The following is a 17,071-nucleotide window of genomic DNA, read 5'->3' as shown; positions in this document are numbered from 1 at the left end:
AAATCAAAATTAAATGTGAGAAATAAAAATGTAGCCAAGGAGTATTTCTTAGTTTAAAAGGGTTTCCAAAATGTTCTACCAGACAGACTGGCTTTGAAATATAGCAAGAAAAGGAATTGTTTACGTTCTAAACAAAGCAGCATCGGTAATCAGAGAAGGTTCAACACTCTTTTGGTTATTTACTCTCTTCCCCATGTACTTCAAGTTAGAGATGTTCCCCCCAAAGTCTCTTATTTTCCTAGGGGTAGAAAATCCAATTTGAGACCTAACTCTTCAGCGGAGGAAGATTATTTTTTCAAGTTAAAAAGGAAGGTGGAGGCGGGGATGGGCTGGCAACGTGTGAGCCAAACACTTCGCAGTACAGGTCAGTTTTCTTTTTTAAAAAAATGAGCGGGCTGGGAAAGAGTCTGGGCCTCTATCTGCCTTCCACACAAGTCGCAACAAATATCTGTGCTAAAATGCCATCTAAATGGAAGTAAACACGTCTGGAGTATATAAAACACTGCCAGGCTATTTGAAGAAGCAGCTGAAATATCACAGCGGACCCGATATGTGTTTCTGGAAAGCACAATTATGTTTCCCAGAGCAAACTGTAGGCAGAACGCGTCTTTTCACTCACGATACAAAGATCTGGTGTAGCATAGAGCCCCGTTTCGGGGCTGCGTACATGCTGTTGTTAAGCATTTGATTTCCTTAAAAAGCCCGAAAAGTAGCCTCTCCATAATGCAGCCTGCGAAACGCCGTGCTGGAAAAATGCAATGCGATTTTCTTCAATTACTTTTATATTGAAAAGAAGTCGTTTTATTAAAGACGTTTTAAGGAGAGCTTGGCAAACTCATTAACGGCTTTGAAGTCGAGCTCAACACAATTCCAAATAAAAGAAAGCCTTAAACCAAGAACGGAAACAATATCGGTTGAGGAAGGAGCTCAGAGTATGTCTCACCCACATACATTAAAAATCAACGTGTTTGGAGCAATCGGCTAGTACAATAAATAATAATAGTTCGGAACGCGACACATTTTAATAATTACACGAGACACAGAAATTGAGAGATTTTCTCTTTTCTCTCCTAGCTGTAAACTGACGTGAGTGTCTGACATCTCTGCATAGGTATGCACACCAAGATTCAAACAAAAGCAAAACACAACGGCCAGTCTCTCTGCTCTCTATAAATTACGGCATCTTTCGAACGCCATAGTTTATTGCTTCTTTCATTAGCACCCGTGTATTTCTGCAACTTAAAGGTATCATCAAGCTTCTCTTCTGGAACAAGAAGGTTTCGAACCACACGATAGGGTGGACGTGGAGAGTCTTTGTGCTTGTTCAGACAAACAGGATAATAGGGCATTCAATACATTATATAAAAAATGTACATACGTTTACACACACCTTTATACAGCATGTCCTCTATATGTAATATGATTAAACATTGGAATTCCATTTAACTGTGTGTTCCTAGTATGCAGCTAACTATCTAGGTATAAACTGATAAAACTTATCTGTTTCGGACTATCTTTACTAATGAACAGCAAATTATAAACCTATAAATTGTACTGTTTGAAGTAATTGCTTGGGATGCACTGGAATACATGCATCTGCGTAGAATATGTTGATAGGCTTTGAATTAGGGAGTATGAAATCATTAATCTGCAAATGACTACAAAGTAAAATCCTAGAAAAATATGTGGAATAATTTAGGGAAACAGTTGAAGTTAAATATGTTTTCCTAGTTCCAATCTGGCTCCAAATGGCACGTTTTCTGAAAAAATAATAACCACGTCCCAGCTGCATAAAAGAAGCTATTTTCACATTAACAACCACTCACTCTATCTGTTGGTGGGCTCACTTTATTTTAAACCGAGAACAGCGTTGTAATGATTTCTTAATCCCCAATTACATTATATTACTTATTTTTTTAAAAAATAATAATTCTGCGTCCTGGTGACATTTATGATACCAAACCACAGCTGACAGTCTTGGCACCCGGCTGTTTAGAGACAATTTTTACAGAAAAGAACCAGATAAGTATTTAAGAAAATTATAATGGTAACTGCTCAGCATACTTAAAGTCGTTTATACTGGCCTAGAGGGAGGAACAGAAGATATTAAAATACAAACAACAAAAAAGAGAGAAAGAAACAGAACTACAAAGTCAAGATTTGGCAGCATTCTCCACGGATCAAAGAAAAATGCTGACTTTAGTTAAAAGCAAATCACAAAATCTCGCCTCCGTAGGAAGGGGGTGGGAAATATTAAATATATTTTCAAGTCTTTCCAAAAGTCTTTAGCTGATCGTAAATTGTATTTATATTTCCACCACTGTCCGCAACCAAGAGATCAAGATACGTTGTCCTTCAGCTTTGAGACTATTTTCTTATCCTTCACCCTTCTATTCTGAAACCAAATGGTAACTTGTCTCTCAGACAGGTTTGTGGCTGCGGATATCCTTCGCCTCTTGTCCTTGTTAATGAACTTGTTAATGGCATATTCATTCTCCAGTTCTTTAAGTTGCAGTTTTGTATATGGCACTCGCTTCTTTCTTCCCCGTCTGTAGACACACATATCTGGCTGGTTTAGTGCAACGTCCCCTATTGTAAAAGACATTATGCGAAAAATTAGAATTTTATTACAGGCGTTTAAATCTTAACTGATACTCTCTGGGCACGGGTTTTCATGGGCAAATAAATAATGCTAGGCTGTTTACAGCTTATTATTATTTACACATCCACATTAGTTACACGCTATTAAAGCACGAAGATCTTGATGGTCTGTCATCGCTTCCCAAGCCTGCATCATAGCAAGCCTGCAAAGTTTCGCCATACATTTGCTGGGGGATGGGTGTGTGGGTGTGTGTGTGTGTGGGGGGGGGAATTGTGTGAAATTACATGTGTGTAAAGTACACAGAGAACTTTGTTTAGTGCGTGTTTCCCTGTTCCTGCCTGCATGCGGTTTTGTGCATGTGCACGCTCCCCGCATGCAGTTTCTTAAGCACTCTAGAGCGAGTAATAAGGGAGAGCCTGAAAAACAGAAACAAGCATTCCAGACATCAATTTGCATCTTCCCAAAATACCAGGGGCAACACAAATCCAATCATTAGAACAAATGTAAAACTAGCCATTAGGCTAGGCTAGCTGGGAAGGGGAAGTTTCAGGGCTCTGGGATCGACCACACAGGGTGGAAACCCAGAGGGTGACACTCTTCCAAACCATTTTCCCCTACCCCGGGAGGCTGTGTGCTCCGAGTAACCAGGTCGCCAGGCCGGGCCGTGTAACCCGCGGTGGGAATAAAACAGACCATTGCTCTCCCGCTCGTACCTGGAAAGGACGATTTCCAAAAATGGGAGCTCTGGGACTGGTCTTTCGCACAGTAAACCTGGCTGTTCCAGCCATTCGCCAGAGTCCAAGACTGATAGCCCTCCATGGATATGTATGTCTCGTGCCTCGGCTCCCCGGAGCCGAACGTGGAGACCATGTCTATGTACCCGGGGACGTGCTGGTACGGGTTGGTGTAGCCCTGGTAAAAGGACACTTCCTTGGCCCGCGAGGAGACTTCATTGGCGGGCACGCTGGTGCTGGCCAAGCTGGAGACGTCCATGTACTTTTCCACCGGGAAGCCGCCAATGGAGGCATGGGGGGAAGACTTGAGGGCGTTCTGCTGGATCCCGACGCCGTGGGACATCCGACAGCTGTAATATCCATTGCCGAAGTGGTAGCCGTAACCCAGCGCCGGGGCGGCCGGCGGGGCGCCGGAGCCTGGGCACTCCTTGGAAGGCGGCTCCGAGCGCGCCGCGGAACCCGCGCGCTCCGGGGGCCCCGCGTAAGCGAAGCCCGAGGCGGCTGCCGAGCGGCCGGAGTGAGCGGCGCCGAACACGGGCGACGAGAGGAAATTGCGGCACTGGCTGGAGGCGCCGCCGCCGCCTTCGCCTCTTAATCCTTCCATCTCCCAGCTCGCGGCTTTGCTCATGGCCTTGCACATCGCGGGCTGCGGCGGGGTCCCGGGCTGGGCATGGCGCAAATTGTTATTGCCTCCAACAGGTTAGATCATTGCGGTACGTTTATAAAAACTAACTTCAGGTTGGGAGGGGGAAAAGGGGTGGGGGCGGCCTGCTCCAGATTAGTTTGCTGGAGTCCGGGGGCGCCTCATAGGCTGCCGAGGAGCATGTGATCCTCCGGGCGCATGAAATAGTTCTGAGCGCTCAGCCCTGGCCCGGGACCGGCGTGTCCCCTCGCCTCACTCGCTCATATGTGTGCACTTCGGTCCACGGGCGTTTACTCTGAAACACGCTGGTTGCGCTACTGCGAGAGGGAGTTTTAGGGTCCCTTTTTTCTGGCTTAAAACAGCCGCTCCAGCGGCGCTTTTATCTCCCGCCTCCGATCACTTCAACAGGCTTAAAATAAAGGAAGGAAGAAAACAAACAAGCGCTCCAACTTTTTGCCCGCATTGGTTAACCCTTCCGTTCCTCAGCACAAAGCGCGAGTAAACGCAGCCCAGAGAAGGAAGTAGAGCTAATGTGCAGGAAGGGGGAGGGGAGGGACGGATTGTCATGGTCTCGGTGTTCACTACAGTTCACACTTGAGATTTGTCTCTTATTTCACTCTCGATTCGTATGGTTATTTAAATTCCGGCTAAGAGGCTCACGAAGTTTTTAATTGCTAGCAGCCAAATTGTCCTGTATTTGAACGGTTACTGGTAAATGTACGTAATGGGGGTTTATTTAAATAACAATATAGTTAGAAGTAAACATTCCTTTCCTAAATACACTGATTGACATTTTCGAATGATTAATGATCGCTACAGGGAAAGCATGCAGTATCTTTCTACTATCTTAGGAAGATATACAAGATTTTGTTGCATGGTCATGCTATATTGTCATTTGTAATCTAGATAGAGATACGCAATTTACTATGTGCGTTAAAAGTATATAGAAACTACAGTGCTGTTTAGGTTATTTCTGAAAAGTAAAGCACAACATACACGTATATAGATACGTGTATGTAAGATCACAGTCACACAAACACACGCACACAGAAATGGCATATCTTATATCACTGCTGATAGCCATTAAAATCCACTGTGTGCACTGCACAAGATAGCCATTAAAAGCCAGTGTCTGTACTGCACAAGATGTTAAACCTGGGATTCATTACACATGGCTTTTTTCTTGAAGTGTCAGTTAATGTAGTGGTGAAACTGACAAGGTAAAATGCCGCGTTTGCTTATTATTATTATTATCATGGTTCTAGGATTAACGTTCCAAGTCTATGACAAATAATTATATTGCCTAATCGACACTCGTGTCGTGTCGGTTTTGAACTTTCAGTAGTGCAAAGATTCTATAATGTAGCATGTTCTATAAACGTATCTAAGTCTTCTTGGATTGGCTTCCTTTAGCGTTCTTGCTCTGGGTTTTCTTGTTGCAAACACTTAATACGCTCAGTTGTACATCAAATGCAACAAGTTACTACAGGGAAGCTTCTCCAAAGTAAAAGGAAGAGGTTTTTTATAACTTAACATGACCATAGAAGTGGTTTGTATGCGCACATCCCCACACAGTGGAAGACCCGAAGGAAAAGGATAGATTATAGAAGGCGAAATTAATATTTCGCATGATTTTGATTTGAAATGTAATTTGCATTGATAACAACATCCAAGGATCATAAGGCCTGTTAGGGTATTTTATGCAGAAAGGGACAAAGCTATGACTCTTTATTTCACACTGGCTTAAACGAGTTGAATGAGAAAACGAACCACTTCTCAGTACTCGCAGGTTTTTTAGCTTTGTAGCACGCCTAATAATATTTGGCAGTTCTGGAAGTGGGGTGAGGAATGACAAACTGGTGCCAATAATCACAGTAACAACCGCCTGGCAAACACAAGTTCGTGTTCATTAGCTTCAACCACTTAATTACTATTAATCTTTCATAATCAGGTAAGAAGTCAAATAAATAAACCAGACAGGGCTACGTATTTCATTCAATTATAAGCCGACTCAGTATTTGTTCCCAAGATATAAAAAGGTACCTAATTAAGGAAGTGGTTCGTAAGAATACAAGTAAAGACTCATTCCTTTATTTAACTGAATTCAACTTTCTCATGGATTTTTAGACTAAAATACACAATATTCTGAGATCTTTAAGGTCGAAAACGTGTATTGCACTGGCCAAGCCCAATTTTCTTTTTCTACCTCCTATTCTAGTTCTTCTATCCCATAAGTGTATAGCAATCATCTTTCCTGTCACGAAATATACAGAATGTGTTTAATAACATCAAAAGAAGCAAAGTGAAAAGTTCCTTGTCTGTTTAGTCCTCTTTCGTAAAAGCAAATAATTGGTAATTATGCTTTCGAGAAATGACACTCAATACAACTTTCGCTTCAGTGGGTGTTTCTAGATTCCATGCCTAGTTGAGACTTTGTGTCTGAACAGTGGTTTGGGATCAATAATTTAAACTCGGTAATATGTCATTTTGTGAGGAGTGTAAAAACACAGCATCGCCTTACTCTCACGCTTTGCACGACAGGATATTATGAATGTGAATAAAAATAATGAGCTCATAAGTCAAAGTCTCTCTCTGTTTGAAAATTCACACCCAGTTTACATGAGTTAAGATTTGTGCTTTAACTGTTTGGTGCACTTACAGGCAAAATAAGAATCTAAAATAGCTAATGCTTGCTTCTGTGTACTATTATATTTTTAATAATAAAGTATTCTAAAACAATTCCTTATCTACTTCAATTATTGTGAAAAATGTACTTAAAGGCGGTCGCAACTGACAACTTTGAAACTTGTTAGTAGATCCTAATAATGGAGGTTTTCTTTTGCTACAGAACGTTACAGGATAATTTCCCTCCGCCTTGGCGTATAGTAAACGTGTGCATACTTGACAACGTATCTGTACTAAATTTTCCATTGAGAAATAATTCGGGCATCATCGTAATAAGTGAGCGAGCGACTTATCTGCAAACACAGCAGGCAGGAAAGGTACTGAGCTCTTCCCGTACGGAGCTATACGGCATATTAAGATTTAGATATGATCTCATTTCCTCAAAAATCTTCGGAACAATCTCCTAGAGTTAGTAATCAAATCTTTGTCTTTATTCAGCATATGGACTGAGCAATTGCGATGCTTGTCTCTTTCACCACTCTTATCTCTCTGCCCAACAAACACACCCTCACCCTTCCGCCACCCTTCTTCATTTACCTCCTTTCCAGCCTGCCAACTGATCTGGCTTTGGGGATGTAGTCCTCTTCTTAGCTATATTTTAACTCTGTTTCTTTATTTCCATTGCCCTTGTGAAAACAAACCCATACCAAACAAACCAAGGAACTTTGCACTTTTTGGTCCAGCCTAAATACCTCACGCACATAATGAAGAAAACAATAGAAGAGCAATAGCTCAGCTACTACTTTCTCCCATCCACCCTGGGGTTCATTGTTTAATTTTAACTAATTTGTGTTTGTAGAGGACAACATAGTTTATTTTCTACTTTTCCATTTCTTACTTAGTTGAAATTGAAACATTTTCGATAAAGAAAAAGCTCCATTGCCATGTCAGGATATTTGTTAAAATATGCTTTCCAAAGCTGTCTTATGCTAGGCACAGAACTTTATTTAGGAGGTCAATTCACTTAAACATTTGAAAGATACATTTGCATAGACTTATAGAAATGTAGATCCGGAAAGGACTTCGAGAGGTCACCGAGACCAGTCTTCTGATTTTTGAACATTGTAAAGTATCACTGCCCGGTGGCTGCCACATACTCCAAACAGCCTCTTAGGCAAACGTGAGTGTTTAACATGTTTCCACCCATATACTGGTATAAAATCTTTCGTAAGTCCCAGGCCAGTATTTAGAAGCATCTCTCGAGGTGACGTTACATACCAGTCACTGCAGGGAACTCAGATCACAGATGAACCATTCGGTTTAAACCGAAATAACTTTTTACCCAACAGAAAATATTATCATCTGAATTTACCAACATACTTCCCCTTTGTAGCGCTAGCCACAAAAAAACACACAACTTTGTAATCTATAGCGCTCAACGCTTTCACTGAGTTGTAAACAAGTAAAAAAGCACAAGTAATTAGACAGCTATGTTGGAATACTACTCACTAATAATTCTCCACCTCTCATTGGCAAATTGAATACATGTAAGTACATTATTATAAATACAGTAGGTGTATTTATGGGTACATGTAATTTTTCTTTATATAAAGGAGAATATGGGGTCATAGAAAGCACGGATGTTTCCAGTAAAACTCTAAACATCTCCTGGACCAGCAGCAAATCTTCAGCAACAATCTCAGATGGCTTCCAGTTTTTGCAGTGTCTGAGGTGTAAGCAGTGAAAGAGAGACGTTCTCTCATGTTGCACTAGTCAGCATATCCCTTTCTGTCTCACGATGCAGGAACCCAGCTCCGTCACTAGATGGCCCTACGCGTTTTTCTGTAAAGGCTCGGAATGCAGATTGATGTCGGTTGGAACTGTATTGTTTCCTTGTACAACAGCATTGAACCTTCTGGCTTGCAAGGCAGACATGTCCGAGTTTAAAGGTTTGGTTTTTATTTTACTACAAAGGAAGAAAGAAGGTTCCCACAGAAAGCGAACTGTTGTCATAGAACAATCTTTCGGGTATAATTGCTTTAGGGCAATAAATCTCAGCTTGTTTCTTTCCTTCATAAAACGAGCCTTTCTGTAATTCGCTGTAGCTCTAACAAGTAAGTAAAGCACACGTAGGCCCCTCGTTTCATTTTGTGAGTAGTCAAGGGTATGGCGACATTGTTACATCTCATCAGACCATAATGCACTTGCACACGAAAAGTCTCTTCTTCCCCCTCCCATCACTTGTAATAATAATTGGACAAAGCTCATTGATCGCTATCTATTTGAGAGTCTGAGTGCTCCTATGGAAACCCGAGTGAAATCAGCTGCAACACAGGATCTTTAGTTATTTAAGAGACAATATAGAGGTATGCAACCAGAAATTTGTCGCCGTCTCACAGCTGAATTAGCGCATTTACAAGTTATATGTTACCTGCAGTAACCTTACAATGCTTTACAGCGCTTTACAGTTTACCTCTGAACACTCAAAGTTAAGAATGAAACATACATTTAGCCAGTGTTTCCCCAAAACACCACAAAACTAGCTAAAAAGTGGATAAGATTTTGGTCGATGTAATGAACATTTCATTGCATTGAAGCCAACTGCGATTTTTTTCAATTAAGATTTAACAGAGTTGATCAAAATATTATTTGATGCCATAAGTAGCAACTTTCAAGATAAATAAAATCGTTTGACTGTAGGCCTCCGCGGCTATTTAAAACTTATAAGAACAATTGAATAAACAAAGTCTAGCAAAACATATTTTCTCTCTCTTTCTATCACTTCTTTTACATGTATCTGCTGATGTAACCTTTTAAAATATGCGTTGAAAGATTTTAGACTGAACACATTTAAAAAAACTATAAACATTGATAAAATATATCAATCTAGTTTTCTGAGAATTTAAATATCAAATTACTAGTTGATTAGTGGATATCCATTGTGGGAAGAATAATGAATTGTATTGTACTGATCGTTTTTATTGCTTAATATTTATTTAACAGAGGATTATCACCGTCATTATGGCATGTAATTTGCCTATCATGAGAATGCACCTACATTTTGAAACACGTTATTCATAAACTGAAGTATTATTATTTAAAAGGTGCACAATGTAACACAACACTAATTAATGTGATGTACAATCTGCATCGGCTATATTATAACATATTGTTTCACACTGGAAGCTTTCTTGAAGCCTATTCCTCCTGCAATATATCATAAAACAATTATTTTCTTTTTAGTGGTTCAGTAACGTTTCTGGAATATAAAGCTCTATCGGATTTGGAGTGCTCAGATCTGAGTATGTTGCAAATGTAGTGTCTAGTTGTGGTTTTCAAAAACGTGGGGAAAAGATACTAACCCAGTTAAAGTATTTAAGAAAACAGACGGGGGCGCCAAACGACAGCAATAAAGCTACCCACAGACTTCCGTTTCCCTTCCCATAACTGGTAAAGCACTACTCAATCTGGACGAAATAGGCTTTCAGTTCTACAATTAGGAAGGGTATTTTGTATAATAATTATTTCAATTGGTAAAACATAAGTTTGTATTTAACTGGGCCCAGAACCTTTTGCGATGGAAAATTTGGTTGCAGTCTGGGTTACCCATATAAAGTCAATAATAAAGAAGTTTTGTGAATTCAAGTTAGGCAGTGTTTACACTACAGTACCTACAAACAGAGCCCACTATGTACATCAAATCACTCTTCTGATCAGAATTGGTTAATCTCAGGGAATTGCTGTCCTTATAACGTTTTAATAACAGGATAGTCTATGGAGACTCTGTCAGACAACTGTATCTTATTTCAGTAAACATCGGTGTAGGAGGCTGTGCGCTCTCTACTGATAAAACAGAAGCCATCGCTTTGTCGTCACTTGTACTGGGGTAAGAAAGGCAGACACATCACCATCTCTTCTGGGTGTATTATTTTTGGAGAAATAAGAGTTTCGGAAAACGTGTGCGTGGATTGTGTTGGCAATATGCAGGGCTTTGGCACGTTTACATTCCCAATATTACTATGTTTTTTGTGTCTAAATTACACTGCTCAAAGCTGCCTGTGATTAGCGAAAAAGATATTTACTTCTGTCTGGTTTGGGGACACCAAACTGCAAGCTAAGTTCACATTTCACAGAGCTGACATAGGCCTCTCATTAATAGAAGGCTGGATTTTATAAACAATGCCAAAGATGTTTCCTAAATATTTCATGGAATGTTTAGGGAGACTTTTAATATGTCCTTTAAAAACCGACAAGAATCATAGGCAAAAGCATAAGAATTAGGAGATGCATGTGACTTTAACAATACAAGGAAGGGCTTCTTTTGGCACACACACACACACACACACAAAAACCCAGGTAATCACAGGAAATGTTGGAGTATTTCTATACCTGATGAAACTCAGGGTCTAAAACTTTATTGTGCGGGTAAAAAAGAAATCTCTCAGAAAGCAGAGATTAGGTAGCTATTGAAGAGAGCACCAGAGATGCTAATGACGAAGGATTTATCTTCATTTAAATGGTTGCCATCAGCGTCATTATTACTACCAAAGTTATCACTGAGGAGAGACTTTCCGATAGTCACGTCTACTAAGCTGGGTAGCCCGTGTCCCTTACAGCACAAGATATTTTACTCCAGATCAACCCGGATAACAACGGAGAGCGTGAGCTAAGTGATCCACAGGTAACCTTAGGGAAAGAATGTTGAGGAGAACTATGGCTTTACTCATATTTGATGTCCTTGAAACACTAAACTCAAGTAATTGTACATGTAGATATCTTGTTTTAAAAATGCTTCGCTTTTCGTGGGGAAGGTGTGAAAAGAAACCTGTCTAGAGAGCGAAATGACAGTGCTGCAGTTTTAAATCGCGGTTGCATTTAACGTTATTTGGATATTTTTTTCCATCAAATTGTACAACAGAAACTATTTTCCCAAGAGGGAAAAAATCGTAGACTAGCTTCGATAAAAACCAGGATTATAGAAAGTAAAAAAGACACCATATTTAAGGATGCAACGAGGAAAATATACTAAATAACCCCCCCAGGATTACAATAAATCCACGTGAAGATTGCTGTGGTAGACGCACTAGAACTGGTTGGTACCAGGAGCAATAGTTTTTAAAAGTCTCAGTATACGGTTTGTGTGTATGGGGATGGTTGGGTGTGTGCTAGTAAAATTCTTAAATAAAAGTACTAGTGCGTTCTTAATCGGAAAGAAAAGTAAATAAAATACTGCGAGAGGGTATTTTTCCTCTTCCAATGTTTTCTCCAGTTGTGATAAAAAATCCGTTCTTAGATATAAAAAAGCATTATCTATTATTTACCATGTAGTTCTGTCCGAGGACAAATGAGAAAGAAGCTGCATCATTAGGACCTAAAAGGCAACAAAACAAAAATCAGAGCATAATGATGCACCTAAATGAAGGGGGAAATGTTGCACAGCTCATTTTATTAATCAGACTGTCAATTTCACCCCCAGAGGCCAAACCCCAGAGCAATTCAAGCAAGATCTGATCACGCTAAGGACAAGAGCTTTACTCTTCACTTCTTGTCTTTCTTTCTTCCTACCTGGATATATTTATCTGCTCAGAAGCCGCCTTCATTATCCACTGACAGAAGCTTGTGTTTATTTGCTTATAAACCTGTTACAATAAATGATTATTCGAACAGCGTCATTCCTACCTTAATGACGAGCACCACTTTTTGATGAATGACATTTCGGGCTAGAAAGGATGTATGGGTCATTTTGACCAGTCATTCCCTCGCTTTGGCATCCCACAATTTTTACGCCTCCCTCAAAAAGAGATAATAATATTTAGAGACACTTGCCGGGCTGAATGTGAATTAGCCCCTGCTGCAGCTCATCATTAGGACAGGACCAGCCCTGCAACTTTGACATTTTTTATAAAGCTGAGATGATGGAAAGAATAAGAAAAGAGATGATTCTGATGGAAAGAGGGCTGCACAGCCCTACAGCTGGCAAAAGGCTCTCGAATTTGTCAGACTCAGCTGGAAATGCAGTGCTCGAGGCCCTTGAAAATTCTCAACACACTGGTCGCCTCAGCCCTAGACTAACTTCCGCCTCTCTGCACAGCACTATAGGGGACATCCCTGCCAAAGGCAAATTTGAAATAGACACTTTATTCAATCTTCAGCATCAGAGCAGCGAAAGCAGCGTCTCCTCAGAAATTCCGCCGTCGGAGAGCAGGAAGAAAATTAGCCATTATTCAGAAGTTGCTCAAGAGGCAGATATGAACAGTGATGTGGAGGTGGGCTGCTCAGCGCTCCGCTCCCCAACTAGCCTGAGTTCCTCCCAGCTGAAGGAAAACAATAACAAAGGTAAATATTCTTGTATCCTCTCGGTCTAAGCGGTACTGTTATCTGCTGGAACTTGGTAGCGTATGGAAATCGCCTGCTTTATTGTGCACAACCACTGCTAAGACGGTGCTAAATGACTCTGAATGTGTTAGCACGATAGAAAAAAATACACAAAGCAGGGCTTATATAGCAAAGTGTCTCTCTATGGTCATGGGAATCTCTCTCTTTCTCTCATATATACACAACTATGTCTATGTGCATTTATGCCGTTTCTCTCGTTCTGTAGCTGTCTTTATTTCTCCATCTATACACATATAAATACATGGAGTTAATTGCGTATATGGACATGTAGAAACTATGTATCTGTATATGTGTGTGTTTGTCTTTCTTTGTGCATATAAAACGTGTCTTTGTGTATTCACACTTATAACTGGCCATTGTTTACTTTCACTCTCTACTCACGCTATTTATATCCCCCCACCGTACCAGGTTTGAAATAAATTCGGTGAATTATTTTCATTGGGGATTGTAATAAGAGAATAATCAATGGGGTTCTTTGGGACAACAGCATATGCATTTTTTGTCAAATGTGTTAAAGGAAAGCAATCTGCAGCACAACGCAAGGCATAGGCTTTGTTTATGGCTGCCCTTATTTTGTGCCTCCCCAACGAAAATAAAAAACCTTCATGTAGCTGTTAAAAACTGATTCACAGATTAGAGCCCAGCGCAGCCTGAGAGCCGTACCACATCTCTTAAAAATTGTGCTCTGCATCTGTGCTCGTGCTTGGCTAATTTGCTGCAGAAGCGAGAATTCTATAATTACTAAAAATGCCTAAATTACTTAGAATAATTTGGTTATGAAGTGATTTAAAAAAACTTTATTGATTCTATTAACAGCAGCAATTTGTAACGCTGACAGCTAGCATTAATTATCAGAGTTCACAGCCAGCTTGGTAACGTTACCTCCCGCTTTATTTAATACACACATACCCATCGAGAGGAACAAATCTTTATTTCACTATTTGCTTGCTTGTTTGCCAGGCTATTCAGAAAGCAGCTCAGCTCCTACCACCACCACTTCCTCCTCAGGGTCGAGCTTAACCAGCCTGCACAGCAGCAACGCACTGGGCAGCTCCGGCTCTGGGGCTGATCAGGTGAGAAGGTACCGCACCGCCTTCACCAGGGAGCAGATAGCCCGGCTAGAGAAGGAGTTCTACCGGGAGAACTATGTGTCTCGGCCCAGGAGGTGCGAACTGGCCGCAGCGCTGAATCTCCCTGAGACCACCATCAAGGTATCTCAGCTGAAGCGCTACAAACGCGGGGCTAGGACACTTGATGTGGATTTTGGTGCTTTTGTGCTGTCTGGGAGCTTAAAATGTGCGATCGAGCTCAATTCCTGGCAAAATAGATGCTTCTCACTGACAGAAAATTACAAGTGGCGTATGCCCTCATTCTTTATGGCAAAAGAATAAATCCAATGCTAACGTAACAATTGAACATAAAAATAGATAGTGTTGCCTAAGTCCCACAAGGTTTCTTAGCTATTTTTATCTTTGGTTAAAGAACATCCGGTCTTTTCTTTCCTGTTGGGTTTGTTTGTTTCTCTGGGTTGAAACTTTTTTTTTTTTAATTTGCTTTTTAATTTTCCTTGTCAGTTTTTATTGCATTTGCACTTTTTTTAAAAAAAGGGGGGGAAACAAACGATGATATTAAAAATGAAACAGAGGAAGTCAGGGCAATAACATACTGTTTCCCACATTGCGGACAAAAGCACTTGAAGGACAAATGTATTATTTAAAATGGCTTTAGAGTTTGATTGGCACAAAGCAGAATCATTTCAGTGATTTATTTGGGTGAAATCTCTTTTGATTGGATTATTTTAAATAATGTGGTTAATTATAGGATATTAAAAAGAGGCAGTGGAGGACCAGAAATCTGGAGACGAGAAAATAAGCTGCTGTGTTGCAGAAGGCGAATCTTAGGCGCTCTAGTTCAGGCTTCAGAAAGATTTGTATTTTGGGGATGTTCATTTTCTTCCTGTTGTTTTAGAAAATAATATCCAGAAAGGATGTTACAGCGGAAGGGAGGTGCAAACCCCTCTTGTTACAGGGCAGAAGCCAGGCTGCAACGTTTGCACCTCGGGATGTCATTTGCATGGCTGCTTTTAAAAACAAACGCAAACATTTTGCCGTGTGCAAACAACGTGCAATTACCAAAGAGCAAACAACAAAAAAAGGCTTCCCAATAAAAGCAGTTGGGTTCCTTCAAAGGAGCCACTTTCCTTTTTAACGCCGGACAGTCTCGGATGTCAGCGGGTTTGGTGCCGGCTCGAAGGGGAGGGGGGAGGTTTTTTAGGTAGCAGAACACGACTCTACTTAATCAACAACCCCAGCAAGGCTGGGCAAGGGGAGTGGGCTCCGGAGGTGCCGCCGGCTGCCCCTGTGCGGAGTCGGGTGGGTGCTTTTGGTGTCTGTGGCCGGCTCGGCAGGAGCCGCTGCTGCGCTGCTGTCTAAGTCCTGTGCTTTGTGTCCCCTCCCCCCCAGGTGTGGTTCCAGAACCGGCGGATGAAGGACAAGCGGCAGCGCCTGGCCATGTCCTGGCCCCATCCGGCCGACCCCAGCTTCTACACCTACATGATGACTCACGCGGCGGCCACGGGCAGCCTGCCCTACCCCTTCCACTCCCACGTGCCCCTGCACTACTATCCCCACGTGGGGGTGACGGCGGCCGCGGCCGCTGCGGCCGCCTCCGGAGCGGCCGCCGCGTCTCCCTTCGCCACCTCCATCCGGCCGCTGGACACCTTCCGCGCGCTCTCGCACCCCTACTCGCGCCCCGAGCTGCTCTGCGGCTTTCGCCACCCGGGCCTCTACCAGGCCCCCGCCGCCGCCGCCGGCCTCAACAGCAGCGCAGCGGTGGCGGCGGCGGCCGCGGCGGCCGCGGCCTCGTCGGCTCCCCCGGCCGGCTCCACCGCCTGCTCCTGCCTCAGCTGCCACAGCAGCCAGACGGCGGCGGCGGCCGCGGCGCTGGGCTCGCGCGGCTCGGGCTCGGATTTCCCCTGCACGGCGGGCTCGCAGCGGGCCGAGAGCGGCTTCCTGCCCTACTCCGCCGCCGTGCTGAGCAAGACCGCGGGCGCCTCCCCGGACCAGCGGGAGGAGGCGCCGCTCACCAGATAACTACCCCGCCCGCCGCCGGGGCGACCCTTTTGTGACGAGGAGCGGGGGCGCAGCCGGGCTCTGGGGGAAAAGCTCCTTTTATTTTTGTAGCGCTCAGCGCCCTGCTCTGGGGCAGACACAAGCTGGGGGGGGGGGGGACACGGCCGAACTCACATTCCCCGGCGGCCCTCCCCCCCCCCCGCCAGGCCGGGGCGGCCCCCAGGAGCTGGCAGGCTGCAGGCAGCGCGGGGCAGGGGCCAAAGGCCGCCCGAGGCGCCATCCAGGTGACCCTCGTGGGAATTGCAGGGGTGTCTCTGAGGGCAAAAGTGGCCTAAGGACTGAGCGAGGCCTGCAGCCATTAGCCACGTGTCCGTCTGGAAATGGGGAGGGAGGGAGCAGCGGAAGAGAAAAGGGTTTCGGTTTCCTTCTGATTTCCTTTGAGTTCGAATTGGAAATGCCTCGCGAATCTGGTGTGCAGACAGGAGCGGTAGCTAATGAGGCTGCTGTGGCTGGGCCGGGCAAGGGAAGGGAAATGTGAGATTGACAGGATGCTCTGTAGGATCGGAGAGGCAGTTTAAAACTCGTGGTTTCCAACTACCATAATCCACGCGATCTGGGAAATACTTGAATCTCTCCAGGTATAGGACGTTGTTCTGAAGCATTGACCCTAGGTACTTTCCTCACTTTAATGGTTTTTGTTTGTTTCTTTCCTTTGGTAAAATGGCTCTTGGATTTATTTCCCATACATGTCTATTATGCGTTAGCCTCTGAAAAGCCACCCCTGGGTAACTGAGACCTACCATACCAAACCTCTGCTACTGGAGGGACTTCCTTGAACTTGAAGAAAAGCACATCAAAAATCACCAGTGTTACTGCCATGTCAATTCTGATGCTAATAATGTGCAGATTATGACGAAAATTGCCAATCATGTTCTCTGATGGACCTCCTTTGAATGTAGAATTGGAAAAAAGTTCCCCGCGCAGAGACCTGCTGTCAAGT

General features: G+C 43.0%; 2 protein-coding genes across 5 annotated transcripts in view; one reads left to right on the top strand and one right to left on the bottom strand.

Moving 5' to 3' along the window:
- Positions 1 to 1,163: 1,163 nt before the first annotated feature.
- On the bottom strand, positions 1,164 to 4,413 carry HOXD13 (homeobox D13). The gene is made up of 2 exons (XM_006119471.4): positions 3,316 to 4,413; positions 1,164 to 2,589 (listed from the first exon to the last, which is right to left on the bottom strand). The coding sequence occupies exons 1-2, from the start codon at positions 3,974 to 3,976 to the stop codon at positions 2,339 to 2,341; spliced, it is 912 nt and encodes a 303-aa protein (XP_006119533.2). The 5' UTR covers positions 3,977 to 4,413; the 3' UTR covers positions 1,164 to 2,338.
- A 5,684-nt stretch (positions 4,414 to 10,097) lies between these two features.
- EVX2 (even-skipped homeobox 2) overlaps positions 10,098 to 17,071 on the top strand; it is an 8,152-nt gene continuing 1,178 nt past the window's right edge. Inside the window, exons 1-4 of one of the 4 annotated variants that reach the window (XM_075933694.1) lie at positions 10,098 to 10,490; positions 12,081 to 12,940; positions 13,961 to 14,211; positions 15,463 to 17,071. The exon at positions 15,463 to 17,071 is cut by the window's right edge and continues 1,178 nt beyond it. In XM_075933694.1, coding sequence (XP_075789809.1) covers positions 12,517 to 12,940; positions 13,961 to 14,211; positions 15,463 to 16,092 — 1,305 coding nt within the window. In that variant the 5' untranslated portion in view covers positions 10,098 to 10,490; positions 12,081 to 12,516 and the 3' untranslated portion in view covers positions 16,093 to 17,071. The other 3 variants (XM_075933695.1, XM_075933692.1, XM_075933693.1) reach the window with 3 other exon arrangements.

The sequence above is a fragment of the Pelodiscus sinensis genome, chromosome 7 (genome assembly GCF_049634645.1).
Source record: "Pelodiscus sinensis isolate JC-2024 chromosome 7, ASM4963464v1, whole genome shotgun sequence".
NCBI classification, from domain to species: Eukaryota; Metazoa; Chordata; order Testudines; family Trionychidae; genus Pelodiscus; species Pelodiscus sinensis.
Note: the sequence above shows the minus strand (reverse complement) of the source record. Positions and strands in the feature narration are given on the sequence as shown.